This window comes from Natator depressus, chromosome 1 (assembly GCF_965152275.1).
Source record: "Natator depressus isolate rNatDep1 chromosome 1, rNatDep2.hap1, whole genome shotgun sequence".
Taxonomy (NCBI): domain Eukaryota; kingdom Metazoa; phylum Chordata; order Testudines; family Cheloniidae; genus Natator; species Natator depressus.
In genome coordinates this window covers 249,884,743-249,906,840 of record NC_134234.1, presented here as the reverse complement: position 1 = coordinate 249,906,840, position 22,098 = coordinate 249,884,743, and the positions used below count along the sequence as shown (strand labels likewise).

General features: G+C 41.1%; 1 protein-coding gene across 2 annotated transcripts in view; it reads right to left on the bottom strand.

The window, feature by feature from the left end:
- WASHC4 (WASH complex subunit 4) overlaps window positions 1-21,771 on the bottom strand; it is a 60,175-nt gene extending 38,404 nt beyond the window's left edge. For both annotated transcript variants that reach the window (XM_074940981.1, XM_074940989.1), the window contains exons 1-9: window positions 21,667-21,771; window positions 15,350-15,489; window positions 13,092-13,145; window positions 12,852-12,917; window positions 12,624-12,669; window positions 9,517-9,584; window positions 5,163-5,245; window positions 3,310-3,352; window positions 2,656-2,759 (exon numbers count right to left, since the gene is read on the bottom strand). In XM_074940981.1, coding sequence (XP_074797082.1) covers window positions 2,656-2,759; window positions 3,310-3,352; window positions 5,163-5,245; window positions 9,517-9,584; window positions 12,624-12,669; window positions 12,852-12,917; window positions 13,092-13,145; window positions 15,350-15,489; window positions 21,667-21,727 — 665 coding nt within the window. In that variant the 5' untranslated portion in view covers window positions 21,728-21,771. The remainder of the gene's footprint in view (window positions 1-2,655; window positions 2,760-3,309; window positions 3,353-5,162; window positions 5,246-9,516; window positions 9,585-12,623; window positions 12,670-12,851; window positions 12,918-13,091; window positions 13,146-15,349; window positions 15,490-21,666) is intronic.
- Between the last annotated feature and the right edge of the window lie 327 nt (window positions 21,772-22,098).

Genomic DNA, 22,098 nt, shown 5'->3' with positions numbered 1-22,098 from the left:
TAAGAACGGCCCTACTGGGTCAGACCAAAGGTCCATCTAGCCCAGTATCCTGTCTTCCGACAGTGGCCAGTGCCAGATGCCCCAGAGGGAATGAACAGAACAGGTAATCATCAAGTGATCCATCCCATCACCCATTCCCAGTTTCTGGCAAACAGAAGCTAGGGACACCATTCCTGCCCATCCTGGCTAATAGCCATTGATGGACCTATCCTCCATGAATATATCTAGTCCTTTTTTGAACCCTGTTATGGTCTTGGCCGTCTCTTTTCCAAGCAGAGAAGTCCCAGTCTTATTAATCTCTCCTCATACAGAAGCCATTCCATACCCCTAATCATTTTTGTTGCCCTTTTCTGAACGTTTTCCAATTCCAATACACCTCTACCTAGATATAACACTGTCCTAGGGACCCAAAAAAATTTACTGCATTATAGGTGAAACCGCGTTATATCGAACTTGCTTTGATCCCCCGGAGCGCTGCTTTACCGTGTTATATCTGAATTCATGTTATATCGGGGTAGAGGTGTATATCTTCTTTGAGATGGGGCAATCACATCTGCACACAGTATTCAAGATGTTGCCATACCATGGATTTTTATAGAGGCAACATGATATTTTCTGTCCTATTATCTATCCCTTTCTTAATTATTCCCAGCATTCTGTTCTCTTTTTTGACTGCCACTGCACATTGAGTGGATGTTTCCAGAGAACTATCCACAATGACTCCAAGATCTCTTTCTTGAGTGGTAACACCTAATTTAGACCCCATCATTTTACATATATAGTTGGGGTTATGCTTTCCAATGTGCATTACTTTGCATTTATCAACATTAAATTTCATCTGCCATTTTGTTGCCCAGTCACCCAGTTTTGAGAGATCCTTTTGTAGCTCTTTGCAGTCTGCCTGGGTCTTAACTATCTTTAGTAATTTTGTATCATCTGCAAATTTTGCCACCTCACTGTTTACCCCTTTTTCCAGATCATTTATGAATATGTTGAATAGGACTCGTACCAGAACAGACCCCTGGGGGACATCAATATTTACCTCTCTCCATTCTGAAAACTGACCATTTATATCTACCCTTTGTTTCCTATCTTTTAACCAGTTACCAATCCATGAGAGCACCTTCCCTCTTATCCCGTGGCAGCTTACTTTGCATAAGAGCCTTTGGTGATCTCACATGTACAGCGTGTGCAAAGGGTGGAGCGGGTACAGCAGTGCAGAGGGTGTACAGTGTGTGCAGAGGGTGCAGTGTGTACACTGGTGACCTCACATGTACAGCATGTACAGAGGGTGCCATTCCGTAGATCAAAACAGCTGCCTCCTGGTGCAGCATTTGTGGAGCAGATCCGGACACGTTGGCCGAGTGGAAGTGGCTGTGCAGATGCCAATTTGGCCATTTGCACCATCCGGCTGTGTAAGCACCCAGCTGAGGGACTTGAATGCAGAAGATCCTTATCAACAGCCTCGCCAACAGAGCATCCTCTCTGCTCGAGCTGATAGGAGCTGCTGCTAGCCTTTTCTGAGATGTGAATCTGCAGTGGCTTGTAAGCTCCTTAAGGCAGGGCCCATATCTTCTTTTATGCCACCCTGAGTACCCTGTTGGCACTCAAGGATAAAGAATCATAGTAAGTCACTGTCTCTGTGCTGCCCTAGTATCAGCACACAGGGCCTTCCTAAGTCGTGGCCTCATTTGCTTAACAGTGAATTCCTCTTTCTGATTTGTGATCAGAGTCACAGCGAACTCATTTTTACACAGAGTATCTGCTACAGCCTCCAGCAGCGAGTCTAGTAATGCAGTTATGAATGGAAAACAAGAGTCTGAGAAACTTGCTTGCACATATAATGAGGCTTTCTTTGATTATGGCTTCACCAGTGTTTTGGTAAAGAATGAAGAAAGGCCTTAATGCCTGCTATGTCACACAGTGTTATCTAGCAGAGAGCATTAGAAAACATATTTAATGTCTAAATTCCTTGGATTCCTTGGTCACTATGTTGCCTTGCTGCTGTCTGGAGTCATAGGAAATGATAAGTCTCAAAACAGGGTCATGTAGGCCCCCAGCACTAAACACATCCCGAACAGAATTTGTCTCTGCCCTTCACAAGGTAATAAATTTAAAGGTCACTGTGTCAGCATAGGCAAATTGCAGAAGAACAATCCACCCCTATTGGAAGATTTCTATGAAATCTCAACTGATTTTGCACTACAGTAATTTTGCACAGAACTTGATCCTGCTCAAGCAAAAATTTCTATTCAAGTCCATAGGGCGACTCAAGTAGGGCTGACAGGATACTGTACAGTTTTAGCCACAGTTCACACTTCCCTTTAAGATAAGATTTCTTAACAAATACATTCTCTCTCAAACATCAGCAGCCATTACCCTTCTACTCAAGGTTGTATCAGCAGCCCAAGTAACAGGCTAAGTTTGTAGGGGTTTTGATCTGGCACTGTAAGTTTTTACTTGCACCAGTAAGATGACACAATGAAGAGCCAACTCTGCTCCCACTGAAGTCAGTGGCAACTCTCATTGACACAGGCTTAAGCCCTAGAAGTTTAGCAAATACCAGGGCTTTCAACTCATTTTCTTTAGACCAAAATTTACCCACCTGTTTTTAATATTTACACTGGGAATATGTCTAAGGCTCCAACTGCATACCTTTTGTACATGGTCCAGTGGTCTTTCAGAGTGGCATGATTGTCAACTATTTCATCTAGCGTGAGTAAGACTGTCAGCAGCTCCCCTAGATGCTCATACATAGTCTGTTAAAGAAGTTCCAGTAGTTACCAATGGTTTCATGCCATGTAAACAAAGATTTTTTTACCCCATTTTAGTGTTCTTTCACTACAGAGAAGGACTGTTACAGTTAGCATGGAGGTGCCACTCATAAGCTAGCTGACCTGTCTTGACAATGAAGGTAGGATTCTCAAACAGTGTTTGTGACACAGAAGCACAAGTCCCATCCACTTTTAATCTAAAAAAGTTAGCATTTGCCATATCTGGATGTAATGACCATTTCCATATAATAATCAGAAACAGTGATTGGACAACTCTGTCCTGAGAGCAGGATTCCAACACACATTGAAAATTATGCTTTAATTCATTTTTCTCCTCTCTCTCACAAGAAAACTTGGAAATGATTTTCAGGTTTGTTTATAAAACTAAAAAAAATTAAAATCCTCTAAACCGTTTCTCAACAACTGGTCCATGGACCAGAGCCAGTCCCTGAGATCTCCCTAACACAGTTAGGAAGGCAGGAAACCTGTCCCTGGCATCAAAAAGGTTGAGAAACATTGCTTTAAATCATCTCACCTGAAAATGAACTCCTGATGTCACTATAATTTTAGGTGCATTCCTGCAACAGATAAGCAAACAAAACAATATCTTATTTTTCCATTATTAGCTAGCACTTATTTATTTTGCACATTTTAACTGTTGTTAGAAGTATCAGTCTCTTAAAGGTTTTTCTTGTATATTATACTTCAAGAAAGTCATTGTGGTAATTATTATCAGTAATGAAAAATATATTCCAACACATAATAAAAATGCATATTAAAAATTGGTTTTGACAACCAATTTAGCAATATCAGGTTGATAACATTTTCCAAATCATAATGAACCATTGGTTTGCTAAATTGTAGGTCTAGGCTGTTGCGCATATTAACAAGTCCCAGTGATGTTAATAATTAGCATTTTTATAGTGTCTTTCATCCCAAAGGTCCCAAAACACTTTACAAACTTAACCAACTGATACGCAAGCTAGACACCCAGCTTCACTTCATTCACCACTGAAACAGTGCATCTGTGTAGAGATGCAAAGTACTGTTAAATAGCAGCCTTGGGCAGAAGAATACCATAACTGGTTAAAACAGCAGAGGAAACTTAGGCAGAAAGAATTAACCTATTTAGAATACGGCCAAAGCTCTAGCATTCACATCCCTAACTCTAAGACATCATGAGATCTTTCAGCAACCATAAGTGGTCCCATTCTTTTATTTTACATCCGATTTGTCAGATAACAGCTCCAGTAGTACAGTGGCCCCTACAACAGTAACATTGCACTGATTTAGTACTGACTCATTTATGGGAATACAATAGAAGTTATGCACATATCATGGAGGGTGCATATCCCCTTCAATAGCAGGTGTTGTATACATACTTTTTTCAGCCATTTTATAAACTGCATGATTTTTTTAAATTTTATAAACTGCAAACATTCAATCTAAATATGCTTCCCATGTGACTTTAGCCAAGGAGTGTTGCTAGTACATTGAGACCAGATATACAAATTGGCTTGAGTTTCAGAGGTGTCAAGCATCCACAGCTCCCACTCACTTCAACTGGAGTTTCATGTCTGAAAATCATGCCCTTAGTCTCTGCAAGTGATATACACTAAAATTCACAATACAAAAATGATTAACTAAGACTAATTAGCAATCATAGCATCTCCACCTGAACACACACGCTCTAAATCCTACAGATGAAACCAAAGACAAAGTAAGTAAATGCCCAAGACCCTCTGATGTAAGACACTGTCTCCCATATACCAAGACATCATTACTGTCAAATTGGCATATGAAGACATAAAGCCATACTCAAGACAATATCTATGATACTAATGTTTAAATAAAAAACTGATCAGGTTTGCTCAAATAGATATTATGATCACACATTTATAATATTAAAATTAAATAAGTTGACCTAATTTTTTTAAGCTTCTGAAACAATTTGATTTTACCATTTCTTCAAAATGTTAGACTGGCATCTCCACAGCATCTCTCAGCTAACATAAGGCATCCATTCCTCCTGCCAGTAGGACAGGGACTAAATCCAATAATTAGAGGCATAAGGATATAAAGGTCAGCCACATTAGCATCAAGATTTGTTCCTTCTGAAAAGAGACAGCTCTCCTGAAATATGCCTTTTAGTTTAAAAGACATTCTTGCATCTCATCACAAAAAAACACTGAAAGCTGATTATGATTCTTTTAATAAATAAAATCCTTTTAGAAGTAGCTTATGTGGGCACATAAGGCTGCATTAAAAACCACTCTCCATATTTTCTGACCAGAGTATTATAATGTTTACCATGCTTTAGGGAGATCATAACATCTTGCACTTTGTTTAATAATAAAAAGGGGACATAGCATTTCTGCCAATAATTACTTGTTGCTGGTATAGAGAACAGCCAGCTGATGAATTACATTCATCACCACTTCGTAGCACCGTGTAACAAAACAAGACAGCTCCTGAAATGACAAATTTTGCATACATTGGTATTATTTCCAAGACAGTGAACAACAATCATGCAACCAGAACCCCAAGTTCAACTCCCTAATTCCAGTCTGAGGCTTCTCACAACTGCAGCCTGGACAGGAAGTCAGACTCATTTCCTGAAGCATGTTTCTTTAGGATTTAGGGCTAATGAAGCTACACAGAGGCAGAAGAGGGAGTAAGGATCCTTTTCCTTATTGAGTCGCCATCAATAGGGCTAGCTAGAACCACAGTCCTGATGCTCAGGGGAGCTTCACTCAGATGCTTCCTCCCAGGATAAATGTGTAGACAGTGGGCAAGGCTTTGCCCCACTTCACCCATGCAATGGACAAGAGCTGGTGCTTGCTTGGGGGAGTATAGTACACCTTTAAAATAGATGTAATAAGTTACACCCCACCCCAAACAAAGAGCCCTAGAAGACATTATGCTTCTGAGGCACAAGGCCTCCTACAACTCTCCCTCAAGCAGTGTGTGTAAGCACCACTGCTTTCTATGAACTCCATAACAAAAGCATGCTCTAGCCCAGTGGTTTTCAAACTGGGTTACATGTATCCCTGAAAGTATGTGAGCTCTTGTCAAGGAGTATGCGAGAAAAATCCTATAATGGTGGACAATACATTTTATTTAGTACAGAGGTGCACCCCACCCCCCGGGGCCCTTGGGCCGGTGACGTTGGGCAGGGCTCGGGGAGGGAGTGCCACCTCCATCCCCTGACTCACCTCAGGTCAGCAGGGCAACCCAGCCTGTCTGGATTTAGGGGGGAGACAGGGGGGGTGGGGGGGAGAGCAAAAATTGTAACTCAACTCTGAGGCAGCCCTTTGAGTTACAATTTTTGACTATAACAGGCTGGGTGGCCCACTGAGGTGAGTGAGAGGGTGGAGGTGGTGCTCCCTCCACGAGTCCCGCTATGCGGGGTCGGCCCGAGCCACCTAGCATCGCCATTCCCCCCCTCTCCCCCCGAACATTCCTCCACACCCACCTAGGGAGGCGCACCCACAATTTGAAAATCTCTAGAAGCTGTTGCTAAATGGAAAGCAGAAATCTGCGGGGCACGTGACTCTGCGTGTCCCTCCATGTGTCACCTCTGTCTATCTCAGATGGGGATACATGGTAGACTACATTATTTGGAAAGGGGTACATAGCCTAAAAAGTTTAAAAAGTCTGCTCTAGCCCTAAACAACCATTGTTCTCTTTGAAGCCATGCCAAGCTAAAGCCACAAATCAGACAGATTACAGATAAATAGCTACACTTACAGACAGAAAAAAAGATTATTTTCATGAGTTACTGACATGCTGGATTTAAAACTGAAAGTGGAGAGGACAGAGAATTCAGCAAGGAACACAAGAACAGGAGTGAAAATTTGAAATGCAGCCGTAAACTGGATAGGATTATGAAGTCATCTGGCAAATCTCCACTAGTGATGATACACACTGAAATCAATGGTGGAGTGGTAAATAACGAGGACAGGGCAGTCATACAGAGCGATCTGGATCACTTGGTAAGCTGGCCCCATCCAAACAGAATTCATTTCAATACAGCCAAAAGTAAATATATCTAGGTACCAGGAATACAGGCCATACCTATAAAATGGGGACTGTATCCTGGAAAACAGTGACTTTGAAAAGGATCCGGGGTCATAGTGGACAAGCAAATAAACAGTGTCATACTGTGGCAAAAAGGGCTAATGTGAACCTTGGATGCATAAACAGGGGGAGTAGGAGGTGATTGTTACCTTTTTAATACAGCATGGGTGAGACCGATATTGGAATACTGTGTCCAGTTCAAATATCCACATTTTAAAAAAGATGTTGAAAAACTGAAGAGGGGGCAGAAAAGAGCCACAAAAGTGGCTCTAAGGCTGGAGAAAATGCTTTACAGTGAGACTTAAACAGCTCAATCCGTTTTGCTTATCAAAAAAAGATTGAGAGGTGACCTGATTACAGTGCATAAGTACCTTCACGTGGAGAAAATACCAGGTACTAAAGGGCTCTTTAATTTAGTGGAGACAGGTATAACAAGAACCAATGGATGGAAGCTGAAGCCAGACAAATTCAAGTTAGAAATTACGCCAAAAAAATTCAAAATGCAAGTACTTAACAATTATAACAAATTACCAAGGGAAGTGGTGGATAGTTTTCAACTCAAGACTAGATGCCATTTTGGAAGATGTGTTTGGCTAAAACAGAAAAGTTACTGGGCTCAACACATGGATAACTGGGTGAAACGTAATGGCCTGAGGTATTCAGGTCAAACTAGATGACCTATTGGTACTTTCTGGCTTTAAACTATATCAAACGGAAGAGTTTGAAAAATTCTAAATTGGCTTTTTATCATATATGCAGTTGGTTTACATTTCACTCGTCTTGGACATGAGAACAGCTTGGTCAGTTTCACTTTTTGCTTTTCACTTGCTTAAAAATGTTGTTTGGGTTTTAACTTCATTTTCATTTAAACATTCTTTCTGTATTTGGCTTTGAGGTTTCTAAAAACAGAACCTAAATTTCAGGCCTAGAACCAGTTAACATTGCCTCTTTAAACCCTTAAGGCAGAAAGTCCAATTTCATGGCACATATCCAACTGTCAGCAACAGACTATGCTGCAAACAACTGACAGATTTTGAAAATCTTCTAAGTATATTAAACATTACGTGGTTTAATCCTGCAGACGGTAGTGAAACATTGCCAGGTATTCCTAAATTAGTATGATAGTTTGTCTCTTTAATATCACCTCAGTAAATATTTAGCTGTTACATCTACTGAGAACAATCTCTGGATACCAAGAACTGTCAAATCCATAACAAATAGCCAATATGTTTATGTAGCAGCTATACGAAAACAGCATATTCTGATCCCTCTGCCAGCTCTGCACATCACTACCATATTAGTGTTTCCCAGATGGTAGACACTGCCACCAGCCTATTCCTACTGGGGACTAGAAAGTGGAGCACAGCAATGGGAACAGGACAGACTCAGTAAGGAGAGATTCTTCCTACAGATTCTTATAAAGCAGGAATCGAATACAGCTATTTGAAAGCTCCCCAACCTTTCCTCTATGGTCCTGGGGTAATATCTTACATACAGGAGTGTAAGCAAACACCCACTCAGCCACTCTCTCCTCCTAGCTCCCAGAACTCTCAGCTGAGCCACAGGAGCACATGTAGCATGGGCCCACAGAGCCATCAACAAATCTTCTCCCCTGAACAGATGAGTAGAAGAAATTGGGAGGTAAAAAGTGAAAAAGAAAGTTGATGGCTAAGCGGGAAAGAACAAAGATCAGGAGACAGAAAGTGCACAAGAAAAGGCAGAGATATTAGTAACTGCATGCAGGAGAGCTTAGCAAGTATTTTCCTCTGATATTTGGTCTACCAAAGGGGACCACTAAGAACTCTGATACATGATATTTACAAGACAGTAAATAAAGTCCTGTTTAATGAAGACTGAAGTTACATTTTCTAGACACAGTTTTGCTTAAGCAGTATATATTTTTCATTTTTTACTACAAGTAAATTTTTCATGACAACAGGATCCTGTTTGTGATTGGACAATCACTTGCTATGGAAATCATGCCAGAAAAATGATAACTTCTAGTGTAGCATGAACATCAAGAACAAAGGAAATCCTTGGAAACACATATCCTGTTTTCATTCAAGTGTCCTTGGTAATAAGCACAATTGTTTCTAAAAGGCATGTTATTCCCCAGAATTTTTTTTGTGCGGCATCAACAATTTTTTTTTAAATTGCTTGTTTTAATCTTACCTCTTCCTATGAGCTAAAGGAAGATGAACAAACAAATGGTTTAATCCATGCCAGCACTACCACTTTTTATTCAGTGGGAAACTAAAATTTACCATCAGAAACATGCATCAGAATGCTAGACCTTTAACAGAAAGTGGCAGAGTCTCACTACATTTTTTCCTGTTGAAGTCTGTTTAGATAAACTAGTTTATTTGGGAACCGAATCTGAAAATCTTTTAACCTTCTCACACTGGGCTTACAGTGCTTGAAACAGCTTTAAGTGCAGAAACACAATAGTGAACAAACTGCACCTAACAGCTCTCTATTTGAAAGGATGAGTGAAGGAGGTTGGTTGAGACAGCTGTGCAGGCAAGAAATTGTAAGCTGCACACAAAAGCGATTCCCAATACCTTTGAATGGGATGTAAATAGGATACTGTAACTGATGAATCCATTTGAGAAGTAGAAAAAAACAGAGTACAACTGCTCCAAAGCCAAGATGCACTCTTTACCTGTAAAAATGAAATAAATCTTCCCATCTGTATTTGGGAATCACCTTCCACCATGCTGGAATCTGTGGCTTGAAAGATAAACAAAAGCTTCACTGACTAGGAATATCAGACAAACCTATTCATTACACTCAAGTCTGGATGACAAACCAATTTTGTTTGACCTTTAATTAATGCACACTGCTATAAGGCAATGTATTTCCAATGAATCCTTAACAAAGACTTGACTGTGCTTTGCTAAACAGAGAACATCTTCTTGTTCTGTATTTCTACAGGACCTAGTACCATGGGGTCCTGGTCCATAACTAGGGCTTCAGAGCACTACCCTCAACATAAATAATAGGATGTTACAAAGCACCAAGTTTCCTGGAGTACCAATTTAACATCGTGTCAGCATTTATGTTTGTAAACACATTATTCTGGTGATTATAATTGGCCATAAAATCTCATCTGACAAAATCTGGCATACAGGGTTTTAAAATGCATCCACCTGGGAGTTGTTAAAAACTTAATGACAGGTTTCAGAGTAGCAGCCATGTTAGTCTGTATTCACAAAAAGAAAAGGAGTACCTGTGGCACCTTAGAGACTAACCAATTTATTGAGCTGTAGCTCTCAAAAACTTATGCTCAAATAAATTTGTTAGTCTCTAAGGTGCCACAAGTCCTCCTTTTCTTTTTATTAAAAACTTAATGCGTTAAAACTTTTATACAACACCACAACGAATAACAATAGCTTTAATTTTAAAAATTAAATTGGGTAAGAAGTTAATCCACAATAGGGATTAAGCACCTGTGGTATTGTGGATTTAATTTGAAACCTTACTATAGTATGCACAATAATTGCTTTTCTAATGGCAGTCTGGAGGGGGCTTGTGCAAGACTTTGTTAAAAGAGCTGACTTCAGGTCCAGTGAAAGAAAATCTCAGCCTTTTAAAGTTTCTACCCACTTTGTTTTAAGAAGATAGCCTTGAAAATGTATGTCAATATAAACCAATCAAAGGGGATGAAAGGCACAAGCAGCTAGGCTCTACTCTTCTGCAGTAGGAGGCTCTGAGATTCCTAAAGACTGTATCTTTCCCCAACACACACTTTTTTATATACAAATCACTCTGTTAAATTTGATGTGTACCCCAAATAAACATCTTGCGGACACCACCCCTAGGCCAGCCCTGTGCATAGTGATGTGATGGTGGAGGACAGGAATGTGTCACATTGGGAGAGGAGGGGTGGGGAGGACGGATATTTTTTCCCCCCCAGAGGCCAACTCAAAAATGCTCCGCCTCATGTTTTCAGACCCCTCCAAGAAGGGGACCTAGCTAGCTTCTGCTCACCCAGGTAAGCCTACAATTGCTATGGCAGCTGCTACAAGAGGAACAGCTGGATCTCGTGCATCTAGAGGTGTTGTTGGCTGGAGGACTGCATTCCCACCCACTCCCTGTTGCTGGCTTCTCCAGGAGGAAGAGGAGAAACAGCAGGACCAAACTGCTGTCACAGAATAAGAAGCTTATAGCTACTGCAGCCCTCTTTTCTCCTTGCCAATAAGGCAGAACATTTTTGAGGGAGACCTTTGTTCCAGTTTGGCAGTATGTCACTATGATTCAAAAGGCTTTAAACACCTGTCTGATAGAAGTCTGCTTTAAAAAGTTATCTGCAGTTAGAGAAATGATTCATCAAAAGAACCAAGACAGTCATATTTTACATAGCACCTAGAATGTGCTAGTCACAGTCTCTACCTGAAAGAGTTTACACTCTTCTATAGCACCGTCTATCCAAGGATTTCAAAAGGCTTTACAAAACTCTAATGAACTGAGCTTCACGAGGCTACTGTAAAAGAGGCATTATCTTCTCTATCTTTCTGATGGGAAAAACAGAAGTTTAGTGACTAGCCCTGAGGTCACACAGGAGGTCAATAGCACAGTTTGGAGGAGAATTCAGATCTCCTGTCAGTTTTACGCTGTAAAAAAAAAAAAAAGTAACTTTCACCCAGAGTGAGATCTTACGATCTACCAACTGGAAAAAAGCCTATGACCACGTTTATATAAGCAGAGTCCTGTGTTATGTCAAAATATATATATACGTATATATATACATACATATACACACACACACACTGGCATGGGACACTGTAACCCACCCCTCAGGACTCTAAAAACAAGTGTCGATGTTAAAGTATTACAATTTGGCTTACACGATCTTAAACTACAGAAATTCAGAATGAAGTGTGGCCTCCATCCTTCAGTATTATCACAGCCTTAAATCCATTGCCACCAGTGGCTTTCATGCCAATGTAATGACTCAAGTGATTAACCAGCACTAATATGCCTATGTTTTGACGGCACAAGCGGTGTCAAACCCTGCTCACTGTACTCATGAAGTACTGAAGCCATTATGGCTCTTCATGAGTAAGACAAGCAGGATTTAATTCATGATATATGTTGCCACATGTTGTCCGAAGACACCTTGCAAAAATCTATGCACTAGGGAGGAGGAGTTGGATACGAGTTTTAGGACTTATATTCAATATAGAAACCTTGAAAAATAACTGCAATAGTATGTGTGCTCACAAAGTACTTTTTTAAAATACAAGGCAGTGTGAACCTACATTAAAGGTTTCAGTGTTAAAAGGGAAGATGAAATCTTTTTTTTAAAAAAAAAGCCTCATGCTGCACTTTCTGAAAGAAACGGTCTCCCTGTCTTTGTACGACCAGTGCCCTGCCCTCTCTCCAAATCCTTCCTTAAAAGCCAAAAGTGTTCAGACACTCTCTTGTCATCAGTCCCCACTTCCTGCCTCTCACATAAGCCGTCCACACATACGTAAAGCAGAGACAAAATATCAAGGAAGTTCCCACTACTACACCAGTGCTTAACTGCAGATAATAGCTCTTTCTAACTAAAATCTTAATGATGTTTGATGTTAATTCAGTGTAGTTACAAGACACTGATATGCAGGTCATGTCTTGTAACAGAGACCAGGAGTTTCAGGTTTTTATCAATAGCCAAAATGTAGTAAAAGTAAATTTCTAGTGTCTAGAACATAAGACTGCAATTATTTTAATATAAGAAGAAGCAACAGCATAACACTAACTGTCATTATAAAGGGAACTACTTACCTCCTTCTCCATAAAACAAGAGGCCATTATAAAATTTAGTTTCCGCCTAGCAACAAAAGGAGAGATTTTTTTCCAAATTAAAAAGATATAAATACTCAATTTACAAAAATACATGGCTTATGTTTGCAGGATTAGAAGCTAAAAAAAGCCAAGATGCAAAATCTACATTTCAGTTTGCCAAACTGCAAACATTTTTTAACAGTAATAAAGACAGGCTGTAGGAATTACCTCATATTTTAACTTCTTGATTTCACAGCAAAGGGCAGCATACACAGTTATTACTTTGTTCAGAACCTAGACTCATCAAGGAAAAAACACAGAATTACACGGGTAGTATAAAAGTGTAATAAACACACATCTGACACTTGTAGCACTTTTCATGCTCAAAGCGCTCTACAGAAAAAAACATTTACAGATTTTACTACAGAGTTCTTATAATTAAAAAATTCTAAGTTTAAAGCATTTTACCTTGTTTTCTGTATTTATGAGCTCCAGCAGGGAAGACTGTTCATAGGGCAAAAGCTAAACATTAATTAAAAAATAGAAATATTAGAAGACTTTCTTTAAAAAAGCATATGTTTAATTACTAAAAGGAATCACCATTTATGTGATTATGTTAAGCAACTTAATTTTTTCAACCTAGTTCCAAACGCACTCAGTACCAAAAAGACACTAAGTGTATGCTACTGGCACACTACCATGGAGGAAATATCCAGTTCTCATATTACATAGACTCATCAAGTCCTGTTTCGTGAAGGTATGTAAGGGTAAAAGACAAATGAACTATGTGAAATTTATAACAATTATAGAAATATTAAAGCAAAAAGTCCTGACTGCTATAAGACAAATCTACTGGGCCCAATGTTTAAATGGCTTCTAATCTTGCAATCACAAAAATGTGTGCATACTTATTTGTGCAGGCAGGACATGTATTTGCATATATAAACACCTATTTTGGATTTGAGAGTCAGCCAAGAGCTTTTCCACCCCATTTGTGCACACTAACACTGAGACTGGATGCACAAGTTCAAAGTTTAGCCCTCTAAGCAGGCATGTTCCAGAACGGGATAAAAGTTAAATTCTGTTTTTAAATAATGCCTGTAAATTCAACATAAAAAAAGAACTAATATCTTGTACTTCATGAAGGACAGGAAGTTTGAGACCAGGGAAATAACTGGCTTTTAAGGGAGGATACTATTGTGTGTGGGGGGGGGGGGGGGTGTTGCCCTCCTTTAAAATGCAGTCATTGAGGCTATTGAGACAAAATGTAACCTAACTTGTATTTTAGTTGCAAGTATATCTATGCATGGCTCAGTTTACACCACTGTGCTCATATAGTCTGTTCTTCTGTACAGAACAAGAATTGTATGCAAGAATTTGGTTCCTTGAACTGCTCAGAATGTAGGATTCTTTTAAGTTTCACTAAGCTCCAAAGGACAGAGAAAAAAAATAATGTGAAATTATGTTCTCCTACAACCATCAATAATTTGCTATTTTATGGTTAAAATGGGTTGGGGAAAATTTTGGGGCACAATTAAAAAACTGAACAAATATAAGGGCACAATTGCATGGACCTTTTCCTTTCCAGGGTAAAGGGAAAATATATATAAGTGACTGATTACAGTGCAACCTTAGCCTCAAAAATATTTTTGTTTTAGCTTTTTAAAAATATCTTAATACTAATATACTTTTAAATATTTTACCTGAAGGTAACTTTACTAGAAAGATATTTGAAACAGTTCTCTGTAACTTGTAAGATTCAAAAAAGTTTATAGTTCTATTTAGTTCTACCAACAGAAGCATCACTTTAAATAAATCACAACTAAAAAAGGCTTCAGGTCCACTCCAGACAAAAGGCACAATGGCTACTGGCCCATAGAAGTGCCATGAACATCCTAGACTCTACAGCCAGTGGTTACTAACACTTCTAAAAGGTTTGAACAGGATACAAGAAAGAGATGGTGTACACCTTTTCCAGCAGCTGTAGATTGCCAAATTAGACACCCTGCAAGCATCCTTTTCCAGAGAGTTTGTGTCTGACCAACACAATCACTATCTAGGCTCCAAAGATCCTAATTATCAATGATGGAGGGACAGGACTCATTTAGCATCCCAGCATCCTAACACGATCAGAGAACAACCTGCCCTAGGTCATTTGGGGAAGAAAACTCTAAAGCCTGAAATATGCAGGCAAAACTTGGCTGACAACGGCATTCCACTGATCAGATAGGGAGATAAAGAGGCCATTAGGCCAAGACCATACCCTCAGGATGATTCTACTCTCTCATAAATGCAGCTCAGAAATCTGACTAGTAGAGTTCAACGGCAGAGACCTTGCAATACCTTCAAACTCTCTTCCAACTATATAACTCATTTGCAAGCAAGAGATTTTTTTTGGCTTCCAGATTGGCACACCATGACACCAACAGCTTCAGCCTTATGATTCTCATGCAGCCCAGGAGAGAATAAGTATTGCATTCTGAAATGAGGGCTCCATCTCTGAAGGCTTTTCATAGATGCTTGGTAACAGAACTATAAGCTACTGGACAATCAAATTTCTCCATTTAAGTTGACAGTTTTGTATTGATTGAATACGAAAATGTTTGCCCAATAAATCTGATCATTCCAGAGAATCATTAGTGAAATCACAACTGAATGCCTCCGAAATGCATTATTTTAATTTGTAGAAGACAGATAATTCCAATATGCATTAAATATATACAGACCTTTAATGCTATAGGATCAAGTTTGAAGTCCCAAACATCTCCAACTGAGTCATCCAATGCATCTTCTATTCTCCTCAGCTGAGAAGTATACTCCTCAAGAAATTTCCCATAATTCTTCAACTGTACTTCAGCATGAATTTCTAAGAGTAAATAGTAATATTTATGTAGTATCATAAAGTTAAAGTATTCTACAGGATACTCACTGAACTGGAATATCCTACAGATTATTTAAAGTAAGATCTAGTTTAATCTGTTATTTAGTTTATAACATTGTCTCCTTAAATCACTTTCAGTTAACAAGGTTGACACCAAGAAGATGCAAGTTTTTCCCTTGCTTATAATGAGATTTTAAACTCAAATGTATCAATTTAAAGGGAAGCTATGTTATTTGCCAGGAGCAGCAAAACCGTTACGCATAAACTAAAAAAATGACACTTTCAAGACTGACCTTAAACAAGCTAAATTACCAGGGATATCAACTGTACAACATGAAGATACTAAGGAGACAGCATATATGGACAACATAAATTATGACATCTGTCACTTAATATTGCACATTAATTGAAAGAGAGATCCCTCTAGCCAAACATCTATGGTAATATTATACCCTTGAGGCAATGAGCGTCTCATCACTTCTTAGAACTCACTGGTAACTGCATTAAAAATAGCTGTTTCCACCACTACCTCCTACTTTGATTGCAGGATTATGTTGTCTTAAGTCACCACCCAGAATTCTAACCTTCAAGCTAACTCTCCCTCTGTCAGAGTATTCTGTTCTACCACCACTCAGAAATTAGATGGCCATATGAAGTGTGGCAGCCCACTCACTGCCAAAAGTGGTGATATATGCGAGCAACATTCCACTGCACAAATATAAAGAATATTTGTGTAAGTTGGTAAATTAAGTATGCAGGTCACTTATCTTTATAAATTCCACTTATTTTCACCATGATACAGTATTTAAAAATCAAAAATCTGAATGAATGCCATATTTCCGATTTACCTGGATTCATCAAAATATACAAAAAGGTATACTTGTTACTATAGTGTCACAGATTACTGCTCCATAGTTAAGACTGAGTTGAGTATTGCATATAAAGCAAGGATTCAGCCTCCCCTGTGTGTTAAGACTACTGTATCCTCCCCAATGGTAGAATAAAGCAACAGCAATTATACCACCACTTTAGAATATTTTAGAGTTTGTTGAAAATAAAGCTACCTAAAAATGACAGTTATACAAAGTCAAACTGGGCAAATCAAGCAATAAAACTTTACATTAACACAATACCCACTAAGCTGAAGGGTTCTTTAATTTTTATTTAGTGTTATATGAGCTCAAGGCACTTTGCGATACAGTAGAACCTCAGAGTTACGAACACCTCGGGAATGGAGGTTGTTCATAACTCTGAAATGTTCATAACTCTGAACAAAACATTATGGTTGTTCTTTCAACAATTTACAACTGAACATTGACTTAATACATCTTTGAAAATTTACTATGCAGAAGAAAAACACTACTTTTTTAGTAGGTTACATTTAACCCAGTACTGTACTGTATTTGCTCTCTCTCTCTTTTTTTTTTTTTTTTTTGGTCTCTGCTGCTGCCTGATTGCGTACTTCTGGCTCCAAATAAAATGCATGGTTGACTGGTCAGTTCATAACTCTAAGGTTCTACTGTAGTTAAAATGCCCCGAAGAAATGGAATACTTGCCCCAAAGACTTTACAGCCTAGATCAGTGGTTTTCAAACTTATTTGACTGTACCCATCTTTTTTGTGTCTGTAATAGTTTACGCCCCCTGACTCCTTGCACACAAATATATATACCAATAAAAAAAATCAACATGCAACTCTCACTATTAAAAACAGTAAGGCATCGATTCAAACAGAACCAGTGATCCACTGTAATAAGAGCAAAAGCAAAACTGCGATTGTGGTCGATGCTTACAATTAAATGTGCACACCGCATCACAGCAAATGGATTAATGTAGAGGTGGCAACAACTTTGTATAATGCTATGCAAGCTTAACAGAAATCCATCAAAATACATAGTGCCATCTAGAGTCAAATGCACAGTGCCATATGAGGACCTGATACATCTGAAGGAAATAGTTTTGCTATATATTCATTGCTGTGGGTAAAATGCGTGCAATAAGTTTTTTTTCCCTGGGAGCCAGTGCAGAGAAAATACTTTATAAACGATATTAACAAGAATCACACTATTCCACCACTGATGTGCAGCATCCTGTAGAATAGAAAAACAGCTGTTCTATCTTGTCCCCATAAAAAACAATTAAGTGGGCAAAATATAAGCTTTGATGCCGCAAACATACACACAAAAACATTAAGCATATAAGTAGTCCCATTGATTTCAGTTGGGCTACTCATGAGAATAAAATTAACCACATACATAGATATTTTCAGAATCAGGACCAGAGTAGGTTCAATTGGATACTGAAGGAATTCGGTGGCTACCTCAGTATTTGAAAAAGTACATTCACAAGAGGCAAGTAGAAAGCTTGCCACTTCCTAGAAGTGGGACAGATACCCATTGGTTTCTATAGGATTAAGCTTTAACTGAATATAAACATTTCTAGCTCTTATGATTGTGAAGGTAACCACCCAAAGGGCAAAAGTTACAAATGCCAGGCTAGATGCTTACCCCCCGAAGCAGCTGATCTGTTACAATGGCATCTACTAATCATCTCTCAATCACGCCAACATCCAGGCTAGAACAATTTAGAAGTACCTGTCGTCAGCTGCCAAATTTAGAGAAATGTTCAACCACTGAACTGGTAGAAGCTGTTTGCCAGGCAGTTATAGAAAGAGTTTGAATAATAAGGCAGCTTTTGTTTGTAGCTTCTCATGTAGGTGCAAAGATAATATTTTCTTCACTTGGACAAGTTCACTCATTTGAGAAACTAATTGGAAGGACAGCAGAGAACGCAGTAAATCTTATTTTGTCATTTCCATGCAATGAATAAAAATCCTACTTCAGAAGATACAGATAGTATACAGAAGGATAGGAAATCAGTGCAGAGACAATACTTTATAAACTGTACTCAGATTTGATTGATTCAGTTTCCTGTCAGCCATTAAAAACGAAACCACTAAGATTTGGAGAATGCAAAACCTTACTCAATAGTGAAGATTATAAAATTTCTCTAATTGTATTTATATTCATTAATAAAACAGGCAGTAGTTCTATACTGGGTATACATCATCCCATGAGGATTCATGAATGAGAACTGCATTGTTATATATAGGCGTGGAAAGATTAGATTTTTGTTGGTAAACATGAATTTCACCGTACACACACAAACCAACAAAAAATATTTCCATCGATAATCAAAATTCACAGATAGGCCAAGTAAAAAGAATGCTTCTTGAGAACTTCTTAGCATTTGAGATAAGGATATTTACTTTGTTTATTTTGACATGTGATGTTGACAATTTCTGTTTTAATGGTTATCCAGCCTTAACCTTTTGAATCTCAACATCTACTACTACAATTATTCTCTAACCCTCCCACAATTTCCTGCAACAGTGAAAATTTAGACATATAAAAACAGAAAACGTGCTTAAAAATAAACATCAATATTATCTGTCAAAAGAAAAGAAAAGCTGGATTCTGCCAAGCCCAGTTATATACGTGACATTAATGCAACATTAAGAGCAGGTTAGACAAGCACCTGTCAGCGATGGTCTAGATCAGGAGTGGGTAAATTTTTTGGCCTGAGGGCCATATCTGGGTGGGGAAATTGCATGCAGGGCCATGAATGTAAGACTGGGGCAGGGAGTTGGGGGGCAGGAGGGAGTGCGGGGTGTGGGAGGGGGTGCGGTGTGCAGGAAGGGGCTCAGGGCAGGGCGTTAGGGTGCAGGAGGGGTCTCAGAGCAGGCGGTTGCAGTGTGGGCTGCGGGCTCCAGCCCAGCACCGCTTATCTGGAGTGGCTCCGAGGTGGCAGTGGCGCGCAGCGGGGCTCAGGCAGGCTGCCTGCCTACCCTGGCACCACACCACTCCGGGAAGCGGCCAGCACCACGTCCCTGCAGCCGGGGGCAGAGGGCTCCACACGCTGCCCTCCCCTGCAGGTACCTCCCCCGAAGCTCCCATTGGCCATAGTTCCCCGTTCCTGGCCAATGGGAGCTGCGGGGGGCAGTGTCTGGAGGCAAGGGCAGCGCACAGAGCCCTCTGCCCCTCCTCCCCCAGGGGCCGCAGGGACATGGTGCCAGCCACTTCCTGGAGCGGTGCAGGGCCCGTGGCACGACGGGGGTGGCAATCCCGTGGGCCAGATCCAAAGCCCTGACGGGCTGGATCCGGCCTGTGGGCCATAGTTTGCCCACCCCTGGTCTAGATAATATTTAGTCCTGCCTTGAGTGCAGAGGACTGGACTAGAAGACCTCTCGAGGTCCCTTCCAGTCCTACACTTCTATGAGTCTATGATTCTACACCAGACTGATTTGATTCCCCCCTTTCCTCTGTTAAAGGGATTATAATACTTAATAGTAAGTTATAAGATTTAGTTTTCAAGTTAAATGAGACTAAGTTTAAAAAAAAAATCTTTCATATCGTGGATTTTTATCTAATTTGCTTGGAATACAAGAGACTTCCTTTTAAAAACAGGCATACCCATTTTGTTTTCCTATCACTTTGCTCATTGACAAGTAAGCTGCTTGTCTCCTATCAAGCTGGTGTGAAAGAAATACCTCATATCAGAGGTTCTCAGCTCCACACACCTGCTAATGTCTGGGAAACAATGATTAGGCACCGTTCTATGAAAAGCTGTACTTTAACCTTTCCTTTTTCGGTGCATACAATTGTCAGAAATTATAAATAAAACCTCAAGTCAGTTTTCATTGAAAGTAAATAACATAAGTACAGCATGAACAGACAACCACTTGGGAAACTTATACTGTATATGTGAAACATCTGCTCATGACAGACATATTTGCTCAGTAATAACTGTTGTAATTAATGCAGCGTGACCGTTCATTTTACAACACATGCACTGTCTGTTTAGAAAGTAAGTTGTCTACAAGGACAGAGAAAAAATGGATTTTTGACAGGCACACAAGCAGGCTAACAAAGAGTTAAGCATCATTTTAAAAAAAGCTGAAGTGAAATTGCAAGCAAATGCCCTAGTTCCCTTCCAGCCACAGCAAAAACACATCACGGAACTAATTTATTCCAGCATGACTTATCCGGCTAATCAAGACAGCAAACTGCAACGAAAGAGACTTCACTGTTTCTGCAGGAAACATCCACAATTCATGCAAATACACCAGACGAAAATCAGTGTCTCCCCATGTTTGATTCCCACCTCAGTGTTTGGGACATTTGCTAAAGCCTCTCAAATAGATCTAGAGGATGTGGAGGGAGGAGAAACAAAAGGAAGATGAACCTCTGAACCACAAATTGAATGAGTCAACAATGCCATGCAATTGCGAAAAAGGCTAATATTCTGAGGGGATATTATCAGGAGTGTTGTATGTAACACAAAGGAGCTACTTGTTTTGCTTTACTCAGGACTGGTGAGGCCTCAGCTGGAGGACTGTGTCTAACTCTGGGTGCCACAGTTTCGGAAAGACGTAGACAAACTGGAGAGTCCAGGCCAGAGCAACAAAAATGATGAAAGGTTTAAAAAACCTGACCTATGAGGAAAGGTCATGTTTAGTCTTGAAAAAAAGACCACTGAGTGGGGGACCTGATGATAATCTTAAAATATGTTAAGGGCTGTTGTACAGAGGAAGCTGACCAATTGCTCTCCATAGCCACTGAAGCCAGGAGAAGGAGTAAACCGCCTTACGCTGCAGCAAGGGAGATCCAGGTTAGATACCAGGAAAAACTTTCCGCCAGTGACGCTCTGGAACAGGCTTCCCGGGGAGGCGGTGGAAGCCCCATCACTGGCGGTCTGTAAGAACAAGGGCGGGGGGGCAGACGCCCGCCAGGGATGGGCTAGGGCAGGTTACCTGGCCCTGCCGCAGCGCAGGGGGCTGGAGATGGGGACCTCTCCAGGCCGGACATTGCTACGATCGCCACCCCACCCTCAGCCCAGGCAGCCAGACACAGCAGCGACAGGGACACTGGCCGGCTCCGGGCAAGGCGCGCTGCCCCCCCACCCCCAGGGGAGAGGCCCAGGGCGGAGCCGCTCGCTCGCTCGCTCGCTCCCCGGCCCCGCCGGCCGAGCGGGGTGCGCGCGTGCCGGGGTGGAGCCGCTGGAGGACCGGGTGCGACCGTCCCCGTTCCCGGCCCTTCGGCTCCTGCCCACGCCCCGCTGCTGACGGGAGGGGCCCGGGGCTCGACTCTCGCCCCCGCGCTTACTCTGGGAGCCGTCGTCGAAGCGGTCGAAGTCCCAGTCCGGGGAGAGGGTCTCCAGCGCCATGGCAGCGGCAGCGGCGCCCGGCCTCCGACACGGGACTTCCGGCAGCGCGCGCGGGCGCGCTGCACGCTGGGAAACGGAGTGCGGCGGGGCGGCGGCGGGGATGGAGCCGCCCGAGGAGCCCGGGCCCGGCCCGGATCGGCCGACGCGGCAGCGCCCCCTCCTGGGGCTGCCGCGGGAACTGCAGCAGGTGCCAGGGCAGGTCCCGCAAGAGCCTCGCCAGGTGCCGCGCCATATGGGCAGCAGGGGCCGCTACGCCTGGCGCTAGCTTGGGGCTCAGGAGCCCTGGATGCTAGTCCCGGCTCTGACACTGCGCTCCTGAGTGACCGCGGGCACGTGACCGTCGTCCCCCGTGCCTCAGTTTCCCCACCCGG